Below are 18432 nucleotides of genomic sequence, written 5' to 3' on the forward strand. Positions count from 1 at the left end.
ATTTATGAGAGGCTTGCACTACCGGAGCATCCCTTTTTTTGATGCTCCGGCGGCACAGGCCTCTCAATCACACCTATGAGGTAACACAAAGCCACCCTGCACGGCTTTGCCTGGCCTCATAGATATGGAGTAAGTCAAAGCAGCGTAAGCCACTGTGTTGCCTTATTTTGAGTCTAGGAGGCATTCCATGGGCGTTGTGGTAGGTGTTCCCACGCAGCACCCATGGATTTTGATGCTGCCCCAGATTTACAAAATCGAGTAAACTGGAGCAGTGCCAGAACCTTACGCCTCCCAGAGCAGGCGTAATTAGGAAAAAAATATATATCCTCCTATTTTCCTCTTTTCATGTGTGTTGCACATATTGAAAGAGGAAAATACCTCTCTGGATTGTTTTTGTGCAGGACGGTTCTCCTTCCTGCACAAAAACAACCCTGCCTTTGTTGGCGCTAGGCAGCAATTTGTGCAACATCGCAGGGGGAAAGGACAGGAATGCACTGTATTTCATAAATACGGTCCACTCCTGCCCTTTTATATTGGTGTAAGTCAGTGTAGCAAGAAGATCTGTGGCACTGCCCTATGCCAAATCCTCATAAATTAGGACCTTTGTTTTTAGCCACACGTTTGACCACGCCCCCACACTTACTGACCTTTGGCTTGCTAAACACTGTTTAATATTATTTCCTCACCGTAAAAATGAATTGCTGTGGGAATTGGGGATGTTTATGATGGTCAATGATGAGGAGTACCAGGTTCTAGAATTTGTTGTCAAGAGGGGGTCCTTACACCTAACAAATTTTGGGAGGGGGTCCCGGCATCAAAATGTTTGAAGACCTATGCTCTAAACCATTAACCTAAACTTAATGTTAACCTATATTTGAATATTACATTGGCCTTGGCCCTACGCTAACTACTAAAACTTCCCCTATGCCTGTGCCCTGACATCAAGAATAATGCTAACCATAGAACCTTGAACCAAAGCCTAAAACTAACCTCATGACTCTAAAAGTGACTTTATGAATATAGAACTAAAGTTATGACTCAGCCTAGCCCATACCCCAAAGCCTAGCGATAAAAGACACTTTTTTAAAGAAAAGGTCAGCTATGAGGGTGGTATTTCAAGAATTACCCTTTATTTACATTTGCTCTAAATACTGGTAATTATGGTAAAAATATAGTCTTAACATATGCTTACAACATAAAATATTTTGAAATTAAGTGTTTAAACTTCACAACTTCAGCATCAGTGTTTAACATTTGTCTATTATGGCTGCACATTGATCTTTAATAACCTGCTGCTCTTCAACTTCTCAAGTCCCTATAGCAACACATTTGTTTAATTAAACATTCAGCTATCTTTGTTGTGAATCTTCTTCCAAGCTTTGTCTACAAAAGCTCTGGCATTTCATACTTAGGCTGGGATTAGGTTTAAGTGAATGAGAGCCCTGGTAAGCTTTCTATCCGGTTCCAGCATATGGTTTCAGTGTCTGGTTGAAGAATCTCCCCGTAGAATGCCAATGCTTTTTTCATAAGTGAAACCCCCAACATTGTCCATCTAGGCAGCACAGATCATTTGAACACACAGCTGGTTGGTTGTTTAGGATCTCTGTTACATGTGGAATGTGCTGCCCTTTGCACGTGACCCTTCATCTGACTGCAGTGCTTAATTTGTGAATGAATAAATAAATAAATAACAAGGTCAGGAGCCCAAGGTTTTTCTCAGGAACACCCCCCTAGTGTTGCCAAATTGAACTCTGCCTAGTTTTCATTACATTTCAGGCTTCTTTCCTCCATCACCATACACTTCCTGTCTCTTTATCTCACTTCTGCAGACTTTTTATCTTGCCTTACTCCCTTTGTCACTGCTTTTCTTTCTCTGCCCCTCTTTTCTTCATTTTCTGCCTTTCTCTCTCTTGATCTGGCTTAAAGCCCGGTGATAAAAAACAAGCCCTTGTCCAAAAACCGAGTGTCGGTGCAAATTGAGCACCGCCTGCTGGCTCTTGGAAAACACATTAAAACCTACCAAGTTCGGCTAAGTCTCAGAGGATTCACGACCCACTCATTCGAGAAGCACCAAAAGGCGATTGGTTTATACTGTTTTGCAGTATGAGATCCCTGGCACGTTCATTAACGAGCAATAAAACTAGAATGCAATGAAGGCCAGCCAAAACAAACTCATATGAAGGGCATTCCCTTCTAAAGCACGATGTCCTAGTCAATATCTAAAAGCCTCTGGGTCGTAAAGTGAACATTATCTCATCATCTGTACATGCCGATCATTACCCTGTTAAGGCTGGAATGTGAATTTGCAGGTTTGGGTCCGTGGGATGTGGTCACTGGTCCTTCCTGCTGGAGCACAGGTTGTCTTGTGTCATACCCAGCTGTAAAAAGGACAGAAAGAAAATTGGAATTAGTACACGGGAATACAAAATATACACAATACAAACATTTCATAGTGGAAATGATATTCCAAAAGACATATTAAAAATGTCCTCGAGCCAGTCAGTCAATGACTGACCGATTGTCTTTGAGTCGAAAATACTGTTTAAAGACCCGAGTGTCACGTGGATGACACGAAAGATAAACACCAGCAGTCATAGACGGATACTCCTGTGATTTAGCCAATCCGATCACTAAAAAATTAAAAGGAAAGTTTCTTTCGACTTTTGCTCGCTTGAAGATCTGCTTGTTTTGTCTGCGTGAATCCTTTCTTAATGCAATTTTGCAGTCTCAGGTTTTGTTCTTTAAAAGATTACTTAAGTAAAACATGCAATAGCCCATCATGAGGGAGAAATGTTATAATATGTCGATTTCACTGGCCCTGTGATTTCGATGAAGTGACACCATTAACAAAAACATGTTGAGGCTGATGGTTATTGACTGTTATTAAGGAGTTGATGGGCAAGTATTTTTTCCAAACGGGGAAGGACGGGGGTGTTTGTACCACAAGGGGCATCCCTGTTGAAGATAGCGATTGCAAAATCAGTGATTACATCAATGGGTAAAGGAACAGTTAGTGTGAGGAAGCAGAAAACCAGGAATTATATTTCTGGAGTCCATTGGTGTAAGGTCGCAACGCTCCCCCTCCTAATCCCAGGTCACTTCACCTATGAGTCTGTATTCCTTCCAAAAGTCCCTGGCACATTGGCACTTGGCACAGTATGTAAAGATGTGGGGTTAGGCGTATAGACTCCTGCTTACTCAAATTTCTGTCACCTTAGCCAGTCTGCTCCCCGAAGACCTAAATTAATATTTAAATGGGTCTGAAGACAGTATCAATGTCCAAACCTTTTCTCTCTGCTGTGCTCTTTGAGGTGTCTGCTGTGTCCAACTGCGGTGAGCATGGTGTGAACCGATATGGGGATGTTCGCACCAGTCCCCAATAGATACATTTTGTTTGGTCTTCACTGAGGTCACTGTTAGCAATTAAAATGCAGGGATGATGGATGAGTCCTCTCTCTTGTCAGAATAACTAAGGTACATATCACCGGGAAACAGACAGGACCATGTGCATCCTATAAGCAAAGCTGAAATACTAGTGATGAGGCTGGTCTCTCCCTGTGCTTGTCCCAGTGATGCAACTGTTCTCATAGGCCTTGCCTCTGCTATATCATGTCTCCACTACGGTGCGATCTGTACATCAACTTGATATAGCTACACACTTTCGCCATCTTGGCTACAATGCCTCTCTCTGGTACCCTGAAGCCCTGACAATGCCTGTGGAGGGTTCTGTGCACCCGATGGCCTGTGTGCATCCTTGCGGCCTGGTACATCATACTGGCTGCTGTAGAGCATGGCTGGTGAGTGCACTTGCTGGTGTCTTCTTGGGGGTTGATTGAGCGTAAATGTTAGCTCTGCCCCTGTTGTCACTAAAGTCATCATAGACTGTAACAAGTTTAAGCTCATAAACATAAAGGAGAGAAAACTAATGTAGAAAGCTGCACTGACACATTTTAAATGTGCTTTAGCTTGTATTTCACAGTTTGACATATGTGCCTTTTCAATTAAATCACATGCAAGAAGGTTAAAGTTGATGTTAGAATGTAATTTAGACTCTAAACTAATAACCAATATAGATTTGAATCTCTTGTGTTGAGTGAAAGATTAATGACTGAAAATCTGTGCAAGTGAGAAACATGCAGTTCTCTGTTATACCTAATGTAATGCAACAACAAAGCTTTTGCAAAGTAAATGACATGTTTTACGTATACTGATGATATATTATTAATGATGAATTTATAAGTTTGCATAGTATATGTGTTTTACTAATAAGTATTTTTAAATGCATTTTATATTTTCTTGTGTTAGTATAACTGAGGCCTACAGAGCTTAATTTTGCAGTCATGTAAAAGTGTTGAATTATTTTTTCATAACGTAAAGTCTTCTTTCAGAATTCATTCCCATGTGAAGCAAAGTACCATTTGTAAAAGGTGTACTGTTTAACTGTAGCAGAACTGTATCCATTTGACCTTGAAGAGTCCTGTAATGCAGGAACATGGACAGAGATCGTATACATTTATTTCAGTCTGTTTGGAGTCACACGGAAAGGAGGTGTTCCCATGACAGACTTGGGAAAAAGTCAAACTGTTGCGACTTGAAGTCTGATGATTGATTCTGATTGAATGATGGCCCTTCAATGTAAAATGGACCGACACCTTGGACAAATCAGAGTGTTTCATGTGGATTAATATGGTGGTGGCTGATCAAACTTTGCTCAGAGCAGAGCAGCCCGAGAGCAGAAGCAGCCCTTGTCCTGTCTTGATCAGAGACAGACACTTTTCTGATGCTGGCAGATGCCTTGCTGACCAGATGCTTTGCTGATGAAGATTTCCTGAATGCTGTATCCCTTGGAGAGGTATCTTCCTCTCTGCCATTTGTCCTTGCCCCTTGAAATGCCCTTTTAGGTTATAAACTCCACTATACTGAGGCTTCTTATTTTTTTCCCCTTTAGTTAGTGCCCTGTAGTCCAAGTTAATTTTTCCCAAATTATTGTTGTCCTTTTTGTATTTTGCCCACATGTGTTTCTCCCACACATGTAGCTCCCTAATTTGGTTAGCCGTAGGGTTGACCAATGCTCAGCCAAAGATTATTGATTTAACTGTAATTCAATTGACTAAATGATTTTGAAATCTGAGCACTGCATGATTTCTGTGTCGTGGATATTTCGATTGGCTTTCTGTATCATTCTTCTAAAATGCTTAGTTTTATTGATGTTAGCAAGCCCCAATTTATTTTGTCGTCTTGGGCAACCCATGGTCATCATTTATCTCTATAACTTGGTTTTGAACATAATCTACCTGACTTTTAGCTTGTGCTTGTAATAAAGCTTTGAACTATATTCCTGATTGGAGTTTTACTTCTGTGGCCACATTGGTCATGATGTCTAAATTATTGAGATGATATTGATGAAATTGTTGATGGTTTACCACCCATCTTTATGGGTCCAAAGGTCCGTTGACCTTGTTGTGCATTTGATTCCTGCGAAGGATGAAAAATGTGTACACAGGATCAAGTATTTTCCTTGCTCCTTGCTGTTTCTGAATTTGGTTAGCTGATTTGGGAAGGAGGTGCGACATTTCAGTCAGCTTCTTCATCAATCTCTAGATGCTCATATATGTATGGTTGTGTAAGGCTTTGGTCAGCATTTTTTGGTCACATTGTCTATCCCTAGCTGTGTGTCCCTATGTGACACTTCAGTTTTACCTCCTTACGCATTCTATGCTTCTTTAGCTACCGTCTTCATTGCTGCTATGTTTTCCTCAACTGATATTTGACATGCTGTAATATTTGTCTCTGGCGATGCTGGGGGACTATCTTTTAACCATCAAGGGGGTTTACACTGCCATCAAGAGTTACATTGCGCACAACCAGGCTAGTGAACAGATCCACAATACCTTCCTAAGACTCCAAGCAAGCAGCCACATTATTGCTTACAATGCATTACTTGTAGTGCTCAATCAGCTGTTTGGTAATCTATCCAATGCAAAGAATCAGTCACAAATCAGGAAGAAGCGATACATGTACATATTATACAGGGTTGTAACTCTGCAAAACCGAGGAGGTCTATACTAAGGGAGCAGTGTGTGCCTCTGCATGCCATAGTCACACTAAGGCATTCATGTAAAATTGTCAGGAGCCAAAAAGAAAGATGAGATTTACTGGGCACTCAATCAACTCAGAGCCACAACAGCCTATAGGCAAGCAGGGTAAAGTAGCTAGTTGCCCCGTTAAGGCACTATGGCTGTAGATGGAAGGGTTATGTGGCTATTGCAGAGGCTTGCTCTCTTATGCTTGTGTGCCCAATGAAAGGGAAGATCAGCTCTACATTTGGTAAGCTCAATCACTCTGCCAAAGTGTATTGCTACACCTTTTCATCTCATCGCACTGGCTGGTTTGCACCTCAATGGCATGGAGCACACTGGCGACCTTTAGAAGGAAGGTAAACAGACTCCCTAGAGTTCATAGGATATTGACAGAGAAGAGGATGAAGAACACGTTCATAGATAAGAAATTGAAAAAATGAAAGCATCACCCCATATACTGAGCAATGTTACACCGGCAGTCCCTTGACACTGGTGTGTCTTTGGGTTTATTTGTCTAGAAATATCTTAAATCCCCCGCCCTGTTCTACTGATGACACTAGTAAACAAGAAACAAAGATTCCCTTTCATATCCTCTGCCACAGTTGAAGGCAGAAATTGAGAAACTTGAAATGGAGTTAAGATTGCAAAAGCGAAAAAGCCTCAGTCTTTGGAGATCTGCAATAGTTGCCTGCTCAACAACCAGCCAGCCATGCAGGGTTGTCATCCTTGTGTGGATTTTTGCATTCTCAAAGCGCTATCAAGTCAAAAAAGAATATTACTATCACATTGGACAACCAGGTGATGGAAGTAAATGGGTCTCTTCGATTTTACAAATTTACTCTGAATACCAATAACACCATTGTTTCCAGATGAGACCATAATTTACTTTGCTTCCTTCTTGACTCATGTTGAACTCAGTCATTACAACCACCTCCATAATCATATCTCTAACACTGCTGAGGAACATCAGAATGCAAATGTGAATCAATGTCTGGACTGTATGGGGGGCGATCAACATCAAGTATGACATCCAGCTAATGCAACGTCGGCGGAACAACAACTTGCTTGCCTGCTTGTCACTATAAAGAGAACTTCTTATAGCAACCTCCCTCTTCATGGAGGCAAATGCAAAGTTCTGATATCAGACATCAATTTATTTGGACACTAATTCTCTGTAGATAAAGTGGCGTGTGACCCGATGAGAGTCAATAATGGTAAACTTGCTACCTCTCTCCAATAAACTTGCTACCGCTCTCCAATCTGTTATCCGAGGTCTGCTGTTTCTTAGTAATGGTCATTTACTGTGGACATGCGACAAAGTCTTTGAGAAACCTACTAAAACCTGATGTTAAATAGGAATTAAGTGGCAGCACAGATGGCTGTATTTCAGATATCTGCTGACACAGCTATGAAAGTTTATTACCATCAAAAGTCCACTGCACTGCCATGGATGCCAGTTCCATAGCAAAATAAGATGGGCGCCCTTTGCTTATTGTAGTCACACACTCACCACCACTTAGCAAAGGCACTATCACAAAGGGAAAGAGGCCACTCAGTTCTCTGGGGGTGCTGTAATTTCAGTCTATACTGATACTGCAATCAGTTTCAAGCATGCACTGGCCATAAGCTATTGGTTCTGCTGTTTCAGAGATTATCGTTGAAACCTCCTTGCTGCATTGAAAAACGGATCCGGCAGCTGGAGGCTGCTTGTCCCTGCTAGTGTACAAATCCAGGACTGGTAACCCACCTGAGTATACAACGCTGTATCCGAGAGCGATGGATCCTGTGCAGATCACAGTGGGGGGGCTCAAAGCCACCCCCCTTTAGTTCTACAGTACATGGTTGCAGCGGCTGTGACAGATGTCCCACCATTGCCAGAACAGTAACAGAGAAGCATAACTGGAAAGATATTCTCCACAGACAATCACACGACAAAGAAGAGGCTGTGAGACCCTTGCTAGCGATGTACATCATGCGTCATGCACCATCAGTAATGGAGGAAGAGCTGCTGCTCCGGGCGGGAGAGAGGGGAGCAGGAGGGTGCACTGTATTCACCACTACACTGGCGCCACACATTCTTAAGCAGGCACATGCTGGTCATCAAGACTTTGCACAACCAAAGATGCTTCAGATGGTCTGCTTTCCTAATATTGATAAACAAGAATACGATCTGATATCTAGCTGTCTCAGTGGGCAAGTGGCAGGGCCAGGGTGAACTGCCTACATCAAAGATCAAAGAGGACATACTCACCATGCCCAGGTCCAGGGTGACTGCTGATTTAACCTGCTTTCCCAATGATCTTTTGCTTCTTGAGCTTGTGGATAATTACATCAGATACCCTGAGGTGGAAGGTGTGCAATCAAGTTCAGCTAAAGAAGTAATACTCAAGATAGAACGGATACGTCCTACTCAAGGAATACAAGTGGGAATCACATCAGGTAATCATCCCCTGCTGCAGGGAAACGAATAAGCTTCCTACCCAAGGTCCCTGAGAATCATCCATTGAAGAATCATCCCTCAGTACTGCAGGCAAATGGTGCTCATAGGAACAATGAACAAAGTTCTATAAATTGCAGAGATGGAAAACGACAACACAGAATAGGCCCTACCTCGCTTTACATGAGCTTTATTAGTACACTGCATACTTCTACTAACAAGACTCAAGCATCAGAGTTGATGGTCAGATGGGCAGGAAATACTATCCCCACTCATCTAGTTTGGAAAGACACAATTATGGCATCCTACTAGATATCAAGGATTGGCTAGACGAGAAATGATCATGTGAGTGACAAGAGGCACTTTTGGAATTGTGACATCCAAGTAGGAAAGTAACAATGATTTCTGCAAGAAGAGGTTAAGAGCTGGTGCCTAGGAGCAAGTCTCATTTCAAGAAGTCAGGTCCAGAGTGTCTGAGTCAAACGCGCCCCATCTTGAGAGGTCCTCAGCCTGCTTGTGTTCACTAAGAGGAATCACAAAGTCTGGCTTCCATGCAAGTGAAGACTACCTTTCTGAGACAGGCACATGAAATGCTAATTTTTAAAGGAGCCGAGGGACCAGAAGCTGTGATGGACTCTGGTGCCAGGGACAGTCAACCTAGATATCTGCTGTGATCACCATCCTCTCCATAATATTGAGACTTTAATGACAAACATCTGGATCCCGTTTGTTCTGGCATTAGGCAAGACTTTGTAATTTTACCGAAATTATGTGTATGATGTACTTAATTATGGGGGCTTTCCATCAGCCTTCTTCATTCATTGGTCTTTTATTGAGTCATTCACATTCCGCTTCCAATCCCTAAGCCATACAGCATGGGGGAACGGGCAGTCTACCTCAACCACTGGCTAACTTTACTGTGAGTGACTACATTCTGCTCTGGCACAAGAAGCAAATCCACACAAAGTAATTTCCTTCAGTGCCAAGCATTGCTATGGGAACGTGTGCTTTTAGAGGCCAACGCACATTTCTGTTTTTAGCCATTTTTAGATTTACAAGGATCGGACAGTTTCCCCAAGAATTACATCGTGCAAAAACCATGACAAAACAAAAGAAAGATTGACAAAGCCAAAGGGCTGCAACTAACGCCAGAACTGTTTGCCAATGCTTGTTTTAACCAATGTTCAGATAGGAATCTTACGCCTAACAGGGCTTAGTAAAGTTCATGAAAAGTTTATCATAATAATAATAATGGAGGACGACAGTCCAGCAAACATACAATTGAAAACTCAAATAGCCTACCATCACTCAGAACCTTGAAGCCCAGATGAATAGCTCGAGACAAAGAACGAAGACTATGTGAGAACTTTAAAATAAAGCGCATCTTAAGTTAATATGGGGGTTCAAAGCACTATAAACATGTAATGATAACAGGGTTACTCCTACTACATAAGATTAATCACAAATATAAACTCAGACGGGGATGGTAGCCCTTACCCCAGGTATAACAAAGGGGGTGAGGGGAGCTCCAGGGGGCCCCTTCAGCACAGCACCCTGGTCCAGAGCTACTGAATGAGTCCAGAGGGGGCCCCTCCGTGTACATTGCTGCCCCCACCCCCTCAAGTTTGGTTCCGCCACTGGCCCTTGCCTCTGTATAGATGGTCAGTTTGGTCTTAGTGAAAAAGTGCAAGGAGCAGATCAGACGTTTTAGTTCTTTCACCTATTCAGAAAAGGTCAGTAGTGCAGATGACTGTCCATATAAATCATTCAAATGAAAGAGAACTATTAAAAAAAGATAATAATGCTCACTTATTTCCAATCGGAATACCGGTTTCCATTGGATGAAAACAGGCATCTGTTTACAGAAAAACGCAGAAATATCTAAAGGAGGATGTGAGCCCTAAAGGAAGGCGGGGAACACAAACTGACTACATTAGAAAGAAAACTGCAGTTATGAAATTAAATACAAGAGCTTAGCTCATCTCTGGAAGCAGAAAGATGATTAAGTCAAGACATTAAAATCGCATTTCCGTAATTACGTTTGGGCTCATGGAGCACAGAAGAACCATTCAGGAAATCTACACGTGTAACACTAGACACAAATGTCTGAAATGCAAGCCTCACAAGTAACGAAGTTGAAAATGGACAAACACAAAAAATAAAACACGAGTATACATGTACTGGAGGCAAATGTGATCATTTGTAATTTTGACTTCATGCCTGTTGCGTTTACCACCCTTCGTTAAAAGTTTCTCTATCTCCCTCGTGCAGGTTCCTTTGCATCCCCGCTTCCTCTCTTTGTCTCTGTATTCCGTAATTTCCTTCCTCTTCCTTTCTTCCTCTTCAGACTTTCTCTCGTGCTCTGGGATGAAGTATGTTGGTGAAGAAAAAGCCCTGGTGGTCAACAATATGTGTAGGTGCACACCGGCTGCAACCACAGCCACACATTAAGGGATAACACTTGTAACCGGAGGTTATGAGACTGTATGGAGAACCCACATTGCCTAGCACAGCTCACTGATTTCTTCTGCGGGGGTGATAGAGCGGTCCGTACTAATAATTTTACCTGTGTTCGGACGCTCTTTAGGCCGATGAATCTTTTGACTAAGTGGAACTCTCCGTACTCTCTATATCGATCAATTGCATCCACGGCATCACCTTCTTCATTGCCTGCACACCCGTCACAACAGTGTTCAAATCCGGACCATTATTCGCAAAACCTCCTCTGCCTCTGCCTCTGGCCTGTGGCTGAAACACCATATTTCCCTGCAACTGCGGCTGCGGTTGCGGTATCTGCTGTTGGAACCCTTGCAACCCTTGCAGACCTTGCAAACCTGTCTGAGCTGCCTTAAACTGCATCATCATCACCTTCTCTTTCAACTTTTTCTGTTTCACTTCAATTTCGTCGCTACAGTATTTCGCATAATTCAAGACCTCATCGATCGGTTTCGACTGCCAACAAATCAAATGCGACTTTATCATCTGACTTATTTCTGGTCTCAGCCCTTCCACAAATCTGAACACAAAATGAAGCATGTCCTTCGCCTCTATTGTTTCTGTGCCACTGTAGTTCTTAAACGCCTTCAACAATCTCTCATAGTAACTATGAATCGACTCTTTAGCCTCTTGGGCCGTTCGATCGATCTTCTGCCAATCCACATTTTTCGCGGCAACCTTCGTCTTCAAATGCTCAATCACCTTATAGTACAAGCTCATCACCATAGGTGATGGTGCACCCGTCTCCCTGTCTCTCTCTGGTTCACTTGTCGGCCAACCTACAGCTCTTTTGCAATCCTCCCACAAATCTGCCGGAACCACAATCTCAAAGAGAGTATTCAGGTCTTCCCAGAGACATTTTGCAAGCTTCACAAACCTGTCAGTCTGTTGATACCATTCAATCGGCTTCTCTCTCAGTTTGGGAAAATCATCCGTAAAAGACTGAATGTCACTTCTGTGCCATGGTACATGTATTAATTTTCCCCCTGCTGTCTCCCTCATTGGTAACATGGTTACTGTCTCGCTGCTTTGTGGTCTTTTCTCATTATGCTCTGTAGCACTGTCCCTCCTCTTTTCCTTTCTCTTTACCCACTGCTTTCCCACTTGTCTAAGCACCTCCACACTTGTGCACTCTGCAGCAATTCTCTAAGGTGCGCCTTCATGCCTGCTGACCTCATGTGTTCAAAATCTGTGGCCCCAAAATCCAGCCTGTAGCTCCTGCTCAAATGTTTTGTCTTGTCTATGTCAACCCCATTTTTATCGGCTATTTCCTGCAAGCTTTTATGTACCTTGTTCACTTCCTTCGTAATCTTTGGACATAGATACCTCAGCTCTTCTTCAGAGTAGGACTCTAACCTATTCACACCCATAGTCCCTTCCACCAATTCTTGTGCTTCCATGTTTAACCTCATCCTATTCAGATAATCTTCTCCTTTCCCACTGGCTGAGCCCTGTGTGGAATTCAAACTGTTGAACCACTGTGTCAGCTGTTGCGCATTTACCCCCATCAGTGTAGCGTTCACATCGACTGCCATTGATGGTTGCGGCAACTTTTCAGTGTTCGATGTTAGAGGTATTATCAGTGGGGGGCTTGACCTCACCAGCGTTGACTGAGCACACATGGGACTAAACTCCATCAAGGACCCAGATCCATTTGGCTGAGCCGCTATCGGAGTTATCCCTGGAGTGTTTTCTATGCACCTCCTTTCGGTCCCATTCTGCAGCATTGATCCCTGACCGCTCATACCTAAGTTAGGCTGACTATACAAAGGTACCGGTGGACCTACAGTAATGGGTAGTGATATCGCATCTGGGTTTTGTCCATTTCCCATGTTCTGAGGCATGTTCATTCCCACACCATGGGTCATCATTGCCGGCATGCCCATCTGACTCCCCATCATTTGAGCATGTGCGTTTCCCCCCTGCATCTGCTTTTGGGGCATCAAAAACTGAGTTGATTCAGTTTGTGCCAATGTCTGGTTGTGACCATTCTGTACTCCCCTTACGGTTTGTTCTAGAATCATTCCTCCACTGTTGTCACTGCTGTAGTACCCTGGAATCTGCGGCTGATAATTTTCTGCTGGTTTCAACATGGGCACATCTGGATATATTCTCCTAACCTGCGGTATCTGCGAGGTGAACAATAAACTCGGGTCCTTAGATCCCGATGACGCTCCTGAACTCTGGGTTTCACTGTTCCGTACCGGTGCCGGAGGGGCAGAACTGGTACTTGGACCTTGTCCATTCTCCGCATAAGGTGGTGGACGGTCGTTCAGCAATTGCATTATTAATTCCTCATCCTCTAACTCCTCTTCTCTTCTCAACTTTTCCTCGTCCTCTCTATCCTTGGAACACTTCCTGTCTGTCTTACAGGTAGCTTTCTTACCTGCCTCCCCTTCTTCCTTAGTAATTGCGGGAAACAATTTTATCCCCTGCAATACATCTGACCTCCACACCTTCTGTGCATTATCCCACCTAGCATCCGCTAGTGTCTTTTCTACCTTTCTCACCCTGGTCTCAAACTTCTTCTGCTGTTGCTGTCTGGCCATTAGTTCCCAAATCGCTAGAGCCTCAAACTGGGCTGGCCTTGGAGGCACCTTCATGTCGTACATCGTGAATCTCAAATTCTCTAGGATCCTTATATTGAATGTCCCATGTATCGGGAACGCTACGCTCCCATGTTTCTCTGTCAGTTTGTGCCATTGCTTTAGCCAAAGACACAGAGCTACCCCCTTCTCTTCCATTACAATGTAAGCTGGTGTGCCCTCGGGCGGCGTCTCCTCTCCTACGCTCGCTTTAATGTAAGACTCCCCCTTCATCGCACTCCTAAATGCTTTAAAGAATTTCATTTTTTCGTCTTTTATTTCACAAAATTTGTAATCAATAGGTGACTTTAATTCCCGGAATACTCTTCGCTTGCCTTTCCCCTTCCAATCGAGTCCCACGGACTGCGTCCAATCCGTGCGCGACCCTTCTCTGCAACCAACCTATCCCAGCGCGGCTCCTAGTGACGTCACACTCACACACACTGCGGCTGACAAAGCCTCGCGGCTAGTCTTCCTTCACTCAGCTCCTCTCGTAACAACTTCTTGCAGGTATCGCGAGCTACCAAAAACTAAAACAGATCTGTCGGTTTACTACAGGAAGGGTAACACAGTCGCTTCAGGACCTTAGGGACTTTTCACTAGCCTCGGCCGCTATTCCGTCTTTCTCGATCCCCACGTTCGCAAGCAAATCTGACCCGCAGACCTACTCTCAACTTGTCAATGATCTGTTCTAGTGCACTTAGAATCTTGTCAAAGCCCGAAGTCGAAGTTTCTTTCACTCCCTTACACACGTACCGACTCGTTGACCACGCCCGATCAACCTACTAAACCGCCCAGACCACAACATGGATCAACATACTCCGGAGTCTCTTGACCTCGCAGGGCCCGTCTCAACAACAACAACCACGTGGACCTTTTTATGCACAAAGCGCCACACGCACATGAAGTTCGACGACTTCCCTACTCTCACACTCGGAGTCGCACCTCCGCTATTTCTATGAAGTTCGACGACTTCTCTACTTCTACACTCGGAGTCGCACCTCCGCTATCCTCTAAAAGAAAAATCCTTGCAACCTTTTCACACACCCTGCGGCAATAAGCTGTGCAAGCGCAAAACCCTAACTTCACTCATACCATCACTAGTACCGCCAATGCCGAATCCACACCTCCATTCTCTCCATTCGCAAGCTCCGAGATCCCGGGAAAGTCGCGGTGGACCTAGCCCATCATCATTCTGTCAATCTATTTTATCCAAGAAAAAATCTAATTCAACTTCTCGAGTGGGGTCTCAAAATGCGTAACCGTTAATTCAACACCATGTACTTTAAGAGTACAGGGTCCCAAAAGACGAAACCGTCCTCTGCTACCATCTACTGATAGAGCGGTCCGTACTAATAATTTTACCTGTGTTCGGACGCTCTTTAGGCCGATGAATCTTTTGACTAAGTGGAACTCTCCGTACTCTCTATATCGATCAATTGCATCAAATCAATAATTAATAACGAACATAAGCAATACCTTGATCAACATAACACTTAACAATTAATCCAGAATACATTTCGGCGAACCCTGACCTTTCAGTCAGGAATAACCACACCAGTTTATTGCAAAGTTAGTGAATTTATTTCCCTATATTAAGAAAGCTAGCACAATATATATGTGTCTCAACACCAAATGATAAACATAAATGAACATTAATAGCTGTCCATAGCGGCGAAACAGGTGCAATCTATGTAGCATTTGAATCACAAGGCATTCGATAATAGCAATGCAAATCACTAATACGATAATCTGTAGTGAACTAATTGCATACATTTAGTCAGCATAACAAGATCTCAAATTGCATCGTGCGACATATGGAATCCTCGTCTAACCTCAAATTAGCATCGGCATGTGGGACTTCATGCAAAAACAATTTAGCAACATAAATTTAGAAAACTCCTAACTAGGGCTCTTATCAAAATCAGCAGTTGGTTACCTAAAGGAAACACAATGCAATTGTACAATTTCCTTTCATATTTACCAATTATGATCAGCATACAAGGAAGTCTTCGTCTCACAGGTACCGTTTCTCGATCAGCATGGGTATCGTTTCGATCAGCATGGGACGGGGCAAAGGGGCAGGGGTGGACGGGGCAATTGCCTCACGGCGGCAAAATAAAACTACTACTTCATGCAAAGGGATCAAAGTTAAAGTCTCTAGGGCAAGAATCATTAAAGTCTCTTTCTCTCGATTAGAGAAAGCATCAGAGTCTCTTTCAAAATTGCGTCGCAGCAAAGTGGGCCATATTAGCTACGAAGTCTGCAAAATGGCGGGTATCAAGCTGGTAATAGCCTAATTTCTTCTCGTGCACCTGGTTTTTATAGACAACAGTTCAAATCCAGTAGGGTCTTCCATTGGAGGGTTCATAGGTTAGCTTCAAATTGTCCAATCAAAAACGACAGTTCTCAAGCTTTTACTTAAGCATACATTATCCTTGGAGATGGGTACGCAAGTTGCAACATTTTATACCAATTAGCTCACTTTCAGAGCTTCCATTGTCCGCACCTGCAGATCGACCTTGGAGTAAAGAGAAAAATGCCAAGCTGGCACGAAACCTTAAGATAAGCATGTGAACGATCTCAGTGGAAAAGTACAGCTTCAAGCAAAATACACGTTTAATAGCACATTGGAAAAATACGAGCATCTAAACCGTGAGACCGGGCAACTAGGCCAAAGCCTCCACTAAAGTAATGCTAAGCTAAAGCATTTCAAACAAGCAAATCGTAGCATACGTTTATGATTATGTCGGATTAGTGCAATTCTAATACACCACGTTATATAAAGCACGCTTATAAATGTTGGCAAACTACTCTAAGGGCACATTTTGTCCCCGTACAATCTTTATTAGTTCGGTTAAAGTCACACATGATTATTTCACACTACGTTTACGTGTTAATAAATGTAAAACCTTCATTTTCTGCTTCATCAGGGGGACACAGAATTCTGAAATTTGTGTCGATCTCTTCTAACCGAGTGAACAGCTCTACCCATGCCAGGCACGTAGCTGGCCCTCGCCAGCTCGCCCCCTGAATAGGCTGAACTACACACACGAAAACACATCATAGAGTGCTGTTTACCTGCGTATTCATGGATTTCTCGTATTTAACCCCAGAAGGGTTCAAATACTTGTTGTTTGTTGAAGTAGATGCCCCACGTGTGATGCATATGATGATCACAACCATACCATCTTAGACAGTATTCCTTCCCTCCCAATCTCACCTCATTGTAATTATGTGTTTCGATCTCTTCTCAGTTTGTACATACCGACTGTGGTTCACATTGTATACGTAACTGCGACCTCTATATTCTCACATGTTGGTTACATAACCTGTAGCAATGTACAGACCTCCGTGGTCTTCGGACCTTGGTGTGCGTTCTATATATATCTCTAACCAAGTAAATGAACACAAGAGGCAAGGTATTCCATAGGACCAAGGGAATATGTGGCTTCATTTACAGAAGAACTTGTAGACAATAACACACATTCCTCTTTCCACTCACCCCCTTCTGAAAAAGTACCCATAGGATGAGAGGGGATTGGCACTTGGGTCACTTTCACCACAACCACTCAAGAAGATTCCTATAAAACTCAAAAAGGAAAATATCTCCTTTGATGACCCAGCAAACAGTTGCTGAGCTTATTACACACATTCAAGAAAAACAAGATTCCCCTTCCATAGTGTAGAACCTGTTGAGGCACTGGAGCACAACAACTTCACAATTCAGAGTTCTGGAATTAGCTTTAACAAGGTGGGCAAGGATATGCACACAACAAGTTTGGTGGAAAGACAAAAAGGACATCCTACATATGAAGACATTCCAGTGGGACTAATTTATAGGACACAATTCGAGATACACAACAGCTCTAACATGCCCTGTAAAGGATGTGTGTTACACTACACAGAAACTCCATAACAATATAAATCACTTAATGACCAGGGTTCAGTCCTCCTTGACGGATGTACAAAAGTGACTTAGGTGGATGTGCTTTAGGCCTGAGGGTTAAGTACTACCACTACTAGCCACACATGTTGTAATATAGCAGCACCCTCAAGTAGTAGTTCCCATTCCAACAACTAAAGCGTGCATAAAGATAATCTGCACTGAGGAACATCATCCGAATCAAAGGAAGCGAATTTGGGAAAATTACACTTGGAACATCTTTTAAAAAGTCATAAATTGAGCTTGGGCATTTTTGGAAAAGGATATTTGTGTTTTGTAGCCAACATTCATATGCCCCAGAAAGGACAGGACATCTGTCAAAACTTGAACTGTCCTGAAGTTTGGAGGCCCTAATCCCGACTCCAAGCGCCCTTGATAGAGCGTTCCGTACTAATAATTTACCTGTATTTTGGACGCTCTTTAGGCCGATGAATCTTTTGGCTAAGTGGGACTCTCCTTACTCTATATCGGTCAATTTAATCAAATCAATAATCAATAACGAACATAAACAATTCCCTGATCAACATAACACTTGACAATTAGTCCAGAATACATTTCGGCGAACACTGACCTTTCAGTCAGGAATAACCACACCAGTTTATTCGAAGTTAGTGAATTTATTTCCCTATATTAACAAAGCTAGCACAATATAGATATGTCTCAACACCAAATGATAAACATAAATGAACATTAATAGCTGTCCATAACGGCGAAACAGGTGCAATCTATGCAGCATTTGAATAACAAGACATTCGATGATAGCAATGCAAATCACTAATAGTATAATCTGTAATGAGCTAATTGCATACATTTAGTCAGCATAACAAGGTCTCAAATTGCATCGTGCAACAAAAGGAATCCTCATCTAACCCCAAATTAGCATCGGCA

The 18432-nt window shown here is 42.9% G+C and overlaps 1 protein-coding gene across 5 annotated transcripts in view; it reads right to left on the reverse strand.

The window, feature by feature from the left end:
* REPS2 (RALBP1 associated Eps domain containing 2) overlaps positions 1-18432 on the reverse strand; it is a 636764-nt gene that overhangs the window by 318194 nt on the left and 300138 nt on the right. For all 5 annotated transcript variants that reach the window (XM_069204533.1, XM_069204534.1, XM_069204532.1 and 2 more), the window contains exon 5: positions 2281-2378. In XM_069204533.1, the coding sequence (XP_069060634.1) occupies positions 2281-2378 (98 nt within the window). The remainder of the gene's footprint in view (positions 1-2280; positions 2379-18432) is intronic.

Source organism: Pleurodeles waltl, chromosome 8, assembly GCF_031143425.1.
Source record: "Pleurodeles waltl isolate 20211129_DDA chromosome 8, aPleWal1.hap1.20221129, whole genome shotgun sequence".
Lineage (NCBI taxonomy): Eukaryota > Metazoa > Chordata > Amphibia > Caudata > Salamandridae > Pleurodeles > Pleurodeles waltl.